Here is an 8,405-nt window from a genome sequence, read left to right on the forward strand (position 1 = left end):
TAAAGTGCAGACGCAAATCTTATTTCTCGCTATTATATCGTAAATTATTAACTAGGAGACAATACAGTAGTAACACTCATATGTGAGACTGGAAACTTGTCTGCAGCGAGAAAACCAGGGACTAATGACTATTCCGGCGGACATGTAACCAGTGTCCAATCACAGGTAGCGCAAGCTCGAAATATGAGCATCGGCATTGTTGCGTAACATTCAAAATATAAGGATTTGTATGGGAAAAAAAACCTATCGTTTCTGTAACCTACGAAAATGAAAGGATTTCAATAAAAACAGCTTACCTTACTTAAAATGTGTGTTACATCTCTCCTGTGTGGTCCACGGGACGATTTATTGCTGTTTTATGGGTTTTTATGTAAACGGTTTTCTCTCTATATAAAGGTTTACCTTGAATGGTTCGAGCCTCGGGGAGGGACAAGACCAAACCTAAGCCTACCACCCCGCTCCCACTCCACCCAACGTAGTTTACAATAATCACTAGGAATATCGCTGACTCATACTAACAGTTGCTTGCTCTTTGGTGGATGGTCATTTCTTTCCCCTTTTCCCTTTCCCTCACTTTTCCTTTCTTGGGGTCAATTTAATAAAACTTTTACAAGTGTAATTTCTAAGTGTAACTATTGTTTTCGGACTTTAGACAGACAGACACTTGTAAAAGTTTTGTTACTGTAAAGAGGACGACAAAGCAAAGTCTGCTGTTCGAAAGAACACATGGTGTCAGAGTGTGTGAGTAAACGTTTATTGGTCCGACAGCCAACAAAACTAATTAATTGTAAATAATTATAATTGTAACAAAAATATGGATAATTTAAATCTTGTAGTGGGGTTGCCCTTATATTATATTTCGTGAGTTAGTTCTGTTACAAGGGCATTTTCAAGTGAAAATACCCTTTTCATCTTTAACAAATATATAAATACTATAGTAATATTGTGTTCTATAACAGATATTTCAAGAATTACTTACACTTGTTTTTTGTTATTAAACGTCATTGCATTGCGGTGTGGGTTATCAGCCTGAGGCGAGGGGTTGATGTGATATATCGTTACTTAAAAAAACCACAAGCCAAAGACCGATAAACTGTTCATTTTTGCTCAGCGAGGATTCCTGTGGGGATTGAAAAGTGCACTGAAGAATAGTTTGTGTAATTTTCACTTTTTTTGTTTTTCAAAATTCTGTGGTGCTATTAATAATTAATTATAAGGCTCCAATGATATGAATTATTTAAGCAATAGACCATACTTTCTATGGTTTTCGGCTCGTGATTTACAAGCTTTTCGAGTGTTCTCCCAACATCCCAAGTGGGTTATCACGCCGGTAAACCCATAGAAGTGTGGTCTATCGCTTTTATAAAATAACTTAAAGTTTTCTATGAGTTTACCGGCACAGTAAACCATAGGGTTTTAACCAATCAGAACGCGCGTACTATCTTAGTTATCATAACTAACATCAATTCATTACTACAAAATCCTCTCGCCTTTAAATCAGGTGTTCATTAGCACCGCCCTTTCCTTTAAACGATCAAAGTTCTGACAGTTGATTTGGGTGTTACATAAATTCACCCCTAAAGGAACAGAGGCATCCGAGCTTATGTATAAGGAACGCTATGCCAGTCATTTGGTTCTCTTAATGCTTATCCTTTACCTTCCAAATAAAAAATATATTAAAAAGAAGGAGTAATAAAAAACATCACTCTTGCTCAACTTAGTTTTACAGTAACGTGACGGTGGAAAGACTAATGGTCAAGTCATCATATCGGGTCGAATCAGCCCAGCCTTAAGTCAGGAAGGTTTTTTTAGAGATCTATTCCATTTATAGCTTCTTTTCTGCTGGGTTGCAAGACTGAGATGATTGAAGTTTGGAGTAGATTTGCGCAAAGAGTTTCTTGTACTCCCTGACCGACGCACTGTCTTGTAGAGGGCCGCTCGCTCCAATTTCAGTCGTAGGTTTCTCATCCAATGGCGAAGTTTGAATCGCGCGCTGTACTGTTGGAATCTGAGGTGTTTCATGGACAATGCCTTCGTTTTTACACCTTTCAACAAGAGAGTCGTACTTTCGAACTAACTCATGGTATTGGCTTCCGAGTTCTGATAAAAACGAAGTACTGTTCTCCTGAAGGGGGGATTTTACCTCCTGCGAAATGTTCAAAATCTCAACCTCGCTTTGATCTGACATAGCGCTTACCTGCCGATCAAGTTCGCTGTTCAGGAGTACAAACGACTCGTCGTCGGTGCTTTCCGAAAGTGGCCGACGATGACCCGAGTGAGAACATGCTAAAACGCTGAGACTCGAGTCTTCAGACGCGCTTTGCTGCCACTGCCTCGCTTGTTCCGCGAAGTTGAAAAGTTCTTTATCAAGCTGTTGATTTTCTTGGATCAAGTCCGACAGCTCTAGCTCGAGTTCTTCACGACGGCGTTTCTCCGTCGAATGCTGCCTTTTAAGTTGCATAATCCTGTCGTTGAGAATTTCGATGTCTTTCTTAAAGCTTAAAACCTTTTCATCTTTTTCTGTCTCGTCAGTTTCATCCTCGCCTCTCGCGAGCTCGTAGCTGCCGTTTTCTTTGCATGTGAGTTTAAGGGATAAAGAGCTCGCCATTTCTCTTTGCAATCGCATACGTTCTATTTGAAGTTCTTCGACCTGTGTCCTGTAATCGTCACATTTGCTTTCCAAATTTTCCACAGTTTGTACAACAGTTTGGTAACGTTTCCGCATTACTGCTGTTTCGCTCTGCAGTTCTTTGTTAGTTTTCTGTAGTTCCAAGGCAGTAGATTCCATCTGTTCACAAGCACGTACTTGACTTTCATGTAACTCTCGTATTGTTTCCAGTTGCTTTGAAAGAAACTGGGGATTTAAGAGAAATTCGTGAAGTAGGTTCGGCTACCTTACAATAATATTATTGTGGTTTTATAACTTTCTTCCTAACCCCTATAGATCGTTTCCACTAGCGTGGTCAGCAACTATTCCTATGCAAATTCTTGAAAAAAGAGAAAGTTTTTACATGCGAAGAGAGTTCAATCCCCACCAGTCTTTTTTAGTACACCAACATGGCCGGCGTTTCATTTTTTTGTACTATGGTAACCGTGACGTCACGCTGGCTTGTTCCGTAACCATGTGTTTCTCACCCCTGTTAAAATTTCTTAACTCTGATGGTAACACACGTTAATTACGTTTATCACGGAAGCTACTGGGATATAAAATACTCCCGGGTCTTAAAATGCGACCACCACTTTTTGAAAAACGAAAGGATTAAGGGAACGAGGTTGAATCTCGTGCTGAGCTGCGGCTGCCAATTCGTTCCCTAAAAAACAGGGACCAACAGACTTCGAGTTGTTAGACAAATAAAAAATCAAATTTTTCTATCTCACGGGAGTCTCTCCTAGCGACCACCCACTAAACAAGAAGCTGAAGAGCCGGGGTACTAAATTACGCCTTTTTAGCCTGCGAACACTGAGCTCTCCACTTGGCGGATACCGTGAAAAGTCGCGCGAGAGGGACACGCACGCAAGCCACACCTTTTTCTTTCTAGCGCCGGGCATAGACAATTGAAAATTGTTTCTTATACACACCTCATTTTTGATATGCTGTTCCTCTAAGTAATGGTGCGATGATTTCAGCATTATTTCCAGTTCTTTGTTTCTTTCTAAGAGATTTTTTCCTATCTCAGCCGCTAATTCGAGATCTAGAAATAGATAGATAAGGTAAAGACAGTTTAATGGCTTCCATTAATTATATTGGTTAGGTTAAATAAGGCGTCTCGTTAAATATTTCTTTGAAATGTCTTTTTAATCACGCTTCGATCCGAAGCACATCTACACCTTCAGGTGACGTGGTGCCAATAATTAACATAGCAAAGAAAGTTGACTTAACCTATGTTCTACTGACAATGTTCTGCGCCCACTTGCGTTGATCACCGCAAATGATACTGTGTAACATACCCCAAACATACATGTGTTAGAAAATTGGAAAATGTCACCGTAAAGTGTGGCTCTTGACATGTAGAACGTTTCAAAGATCAATAAAAAGTGTCCATGACCAGTAGTAAAAGTCATTGCGAGTTACCCTAATGACTATGATCAAGGTAGTTTAGATTCCTGATTCCTATATCTTAGTGTTAAACGAGGACCTCATAAACCGTTGACAACATTTGAGTTTCGAAGCAAAAAATCAAACGCACGAAGATCAAATCTCATTTACCGGCAGGTCACTAAATGTCTTTCGCGCTATGTACTTTACTGTGCTTTGCAACCTTGTTGCGTCAGAGATTTCTGCAAACAAAAAAACCCTCAGAGAAAGAGGTAAAGCGATCTCACCTCTCTTATGCCATCTATTATCGCACGAAGAATCCGATTTGTGGAAAACCGAGTTGGATTCCATGACTAGAACCGTGACTTTGGAGATTTATATAATTAGTTACAATGGACCGAGAAAATATTTTCAGACCATTTGGATCGTTTACTCGCTCTGACCAATAAGATTTCGCCTCTTATGCGATACTGAATAAAGGACTAAATGTGTTTGCGTATAAACAAAGATATTGAAACAAGGTTTATGATCTTATTACCTTTAATTATGAACTTGACTTGTTAATCTGTCAGAATTAGCCTGCATAACAGGAGTAATTTTTTCGCGTTTTCTGACGAGCGAAGGGGAGCGCGCGAAGCGTGCGAGGAGTGCCTTCCGCCGTCGCATGTGTCTGGCTGGCACTCCTCGCTCGCTTCGCGCTTGCCTTTGCTCGCCTGAGAAACGCGAAAAAATAACGCCTGTTACGCAGGCTAGTCAGAATAAGTGACAAAGACTAAGACGAGAAAAATGCTTGCAAGACGTAATAAAAACGCATCGCGCGGAAACTCGATAAAATTTCAGACAGGATAGTTGCAGGTGTTGTGTACATATCAACCAACGTGAATTTTGCCTTACGCTTGACAAGCAGCACTTCCGGCCGGCCCGGAACGTCAGACATTGTAATAAAACACCTTGATTGGCACTGGCAGCTGTCGTTTTTAATTGTGGTGACTCACTATGGCCCTGGAGAAATAGCTTTGTTGCCACTGTGTTTAGGGCAAGCTTCCTGACTAGCATAATGTAGGGACTTTTAAATTTTAAATTCTTTGTTACGGGTATTGCACCAGAGAACACCTAAACCAAGTAGGAAGTGACGTAATCGTCTACACTAGCGGAAGTCAAGTGGAGCGGAAATAGAATTTTTGGGTGTTACTCAGAGGAACGAACTGTTGATCCGTGGAAAACAAAATAATTAACAGTGTGGTTTTAATAGATTTTATGGTCTTCTAACGAAGGTCGACCTTCAGGGCTCAGTAGCGCTTTTGTTTAATAAAAATATTGATATAACTAGACATTTTAAAAGTTCTTTTCACCAATGTCAATATCAGAACATTTCACAATTTCCTTGATTCGCTTTCTAAAGCAGTGTGAAAGACTCCATTCATTCAGAAAACGCCCTTCTATTTTCTTTCATGAAAAAAAAAAACGTAAACACGAGGGAAAGCGGCCAAATACACTGAGAAATGGCAGATTTTCTCAAGAAAATTCTTCCAAACGTCATACAGAACGGAGGAAATAAACTTTTATAAGAACACAACGACGACATGGAATTCTCCGCACAAAATTAATTCAAAACATTCGCGCACCAAAATATTTCAGTTTCTTCTCGGTCTCTTAGAAATTCTTTCCGAATAATCAGAGAAAATAAGCCAGGATACAGGGCGATGTGATAAATAAAGAAACTAAATGGCAAAAGAAAGCTAATATTTTCTCACTCACCGGAAAAGCAATGAGAATTGCGATCTTTCTGTTCCATGGTTTCGCCAAAATAATCCAAATTGTAAAGTGGCGAAGATGTCTCCATCGAAAGAAATTGTGTGTTCCCGATCAGCTTACCATAATCGTCGAAATCCCTAAAAACTCGAAAAGTTTAACCCGTGTCGCGAACAGAGCCCAAAACACAACAGATCGCCGGGTGAATTATGTAAATATCAGTCTTTCGTAAGAGCGAGGTTGGTAATGCCACGTAAGACCGGTTTTCGGGTCGTCATTTGCATATCACTGCTGTGACCTGCGAAAGAGCCTTCCGTCATAAAACCATCTTTGTTACTTGGCCAATCAAACAGAACGAGCAATAAACTGTTTTATCTGCTGTCGAGAAATAAATGATGATTTTGTAAATACTGAAAGGTTTAAATTTTGGCAGGTGTTGAGGCTGATTTTACTGACGAAAATATATCATTTCCGGCAATTACTACGTGCACTAAAAGCGTGTAAATTAGTGTGGTCAAGTTAAAGTGGGAGAATGGTGTTAAAATATAAAATAGGGATCAGATATTGTGGTTTCAATATAAGAAAAAAGGGCGAGGTCAAAGCAATTATCCCTTTCTCCAGCGTATGCTGATCACTGGAGAAAGAGAGGTAAGAAATCCCTCCTTTTCTGAGGAGCGGATCAAGAGACTTCGAACCACTAGCAGTTCCAGTTTTAGGCCTTGTGTCAAATTCTAGACCTCGATTTGTAACGTTTGTTTTAGTTGTTGTTGTTTTTCCGCAGTACACTACCAAAACCAGTCCATCATTTTCCATGGGGATAGCAGGGAGACGGGGAAATACACGAGCGCTCGTGAAAAACGGCACCCGCGAGGGGATTACGAGCGGTTTTCTCTTAGTGCGAGCGTATTAAAGGAAATATAAATTGTTCCTTGGAAACAAGGAAAGAAAAAACGTATGTGTACAGGCTAACACCAGGAGGGAAAAACAAACTAAGAATTATGGGATCAATCAATAGGGTCTCATTGACAGTTTTAATCACTGTTTAAAAAACCAAAGAACTCGTCATCACATTTCTTGTTGGATTTAAAGTAGACTTCCAGCGGTCTCTCTTTTTTCTTAATCCGTCGAGCGAAACGCACGAGACACGAAAATGACCGCGGGCGTGACTGAAGGCGCGAGAGGGGAGAGGCACGAAAAAAGAGAGATGGCAGTCTCTCTTTTCTCTTCTTGGGCTGCCACCCTCGTTCCTCGCGTCTCGTCGCGTGTGAAATTCCCTTACTAAATCTGAAGAAAAATAGAGACCGCTGGCAGTCTAAATTTAAAGTGTTTCCTATTATGTAATAGAAACATCCTCCATCGTGGCTGGCTAAGCTGAAAACGCAAAAATCTATTTTTGTTAACTTCAGGAGAAAGTATTTCACGACCGCTATGTAAACCAGTTACAAACGCTTAATAGTAAAATGGTTTGCAGTACAATGTCACTCCTCTTCTGCAAGCAGGCTTATTTGTGCGAGTTCGGGGAAAATTTTGGCGGTGGTGCCGCCATGGCAAAGTCACTTTTTATCACTTTTCCTCGCGCGATGGTAGCTCCACCACCAAACTTTTCCCCGGACTCGCACAAGTGAGCTCCTCGCAGGCTATACTGTGTACAAACGTCCCCTCCCAACTCAGGAAAAAATCGGGAGAGGGGACGTCTGCACACAGGCTACGCAAGCTACTCAGGCCACTCTTCTGGAAGACAAACAAGAAAGGAACCCACGGCTTTAAACCCACGGTAAAACCCAAGGCCTGGCCAGCACCTCACGCATGCGCACATTTATATCACCTGGGCATGGGTTGGGTAACCATGGACAGCTGTTTCGGCATGGCATAGCCGTCGGCCCTCTGAACGGACTAAGCCGTGCAGCATACTTCCTCTGGTGTCCCTTAAACGACAAATATAATGTCAACTTCGAGCCATTTGTTGTTCGCAAATGTCTGTTGTTTACCGAACAAATAGACTGAAGGAAAAAAAAACGTTGATCTGTTCAGGCCCTGTCCTCGAAAAAACGGAGACCTTCATACTTCCATGATAGTCGATAAGATTGGGGCGAGTAGAATAAAGGAGAAACATCGTATCTCTCGACCTTTCTTTTGGGTCACGGCCGGAGGTGAGCCAACAAAGGGTTAGAAAATCCAGAACCAAAATTTTTTACCTTCAACCAGCAAAGGCGAGTTCGTCGAGAAAGTTGGGACAAGAGGACTGCATGAACTGAGTGGGAGGGGAGGCGATTTTTCTTCTCCTTTCCCCTCCAAGTCTTTTTTTTCAGCCTTTTGTATTTTTTTTGCTCTAGATCTCGCTTCAACTTTCTCGCAACATAAACTTGATCGAAAACACTTGCTACACATGCACAGGGTATCTAGTGATCAAAAAGCAACAACGTACAGCAAACGAGGAAACCGGACAAACGTAGCCTGTTCACAGACCCTCTATTTCCTCTTCAAAGTTCGTCTAGAAGGGGTGATAAAATATAATGGCTCGCGAGCTCGCCGATGTTTTTGAAAAGAAAGAAAAGAAAAATAAAACAACGTCTGTTTAAAGGCTAGGACGGACATGCAGTATCTTCCGATTCTATAT

General features: G+C 41.0%; 1 protein-coding gene across 1 annotated transcript; it reads right to left on the reverse strand.

Annotated features, from left to right (window-relative positions):
- Positions 1–590: 590 nt before the first annotated feature.
- LOC140941546 (cerebellar degeneration-related protein 2-like) lies at positions 591–6,100 on the reverse strand. Its single transcript, XM_073390555.1, has 3 exons — positions 5,795–6,100; positions 3,580–3,692; positions 591–2,854 (listed from the first exon to the last, which is right to left on the reverse strand). The coding sequence occupies exons 1-3, from the start codon at positions 5,877–5,879 to the stop codon at positions 1,826–1,828; spliced, it is 1,227 nt and encodes a 408-aa protein (XP_073246656.1). The 5' UTR covers positions 5,880–6,100; the 3' UTR covers positions 591–1,825.
- Between the last annotated feature and the right edge of the window lie 2,305 nt (positions 6,101–8,405).

This window comes from Porites lutea, chromosome 6 (assembly GCF_958299795.1).
Source record: "Porites lutea chromosome 6, jaPorLute2.1, whole genome shotgun sequence".
NCBI lineage: Eukaryota > Metazoa > Cnidaria > Anthozoa > Scleractinia > Poritidae > Porites > Porites lutea.

Bases quoted from the DNA above. Each gene is read 5' to 3' on its own strand.
- LOC140941546 (XM_073390555.1), bottom strand. From the start codon at position 5,879: ATGGAGACATCTTCGCCACTTTACAATTTGGATTATTTTGGCGAAACC. The intron at 3,693-5,794 runs GTGAGTGAGAAA...ATCTATTTCTAG, and splicing joins CAATTCTCATTGCTTTTCCG to ATCTCGAATTAGCGGCTGAG. The intron at 2,855-3,579 runs GTGTGTATAAGA...TTAAATCCCCAG, and splicing joins AACAGCATATCAAAAATGAG to TTTCTTTCAAAGCAACTGGA.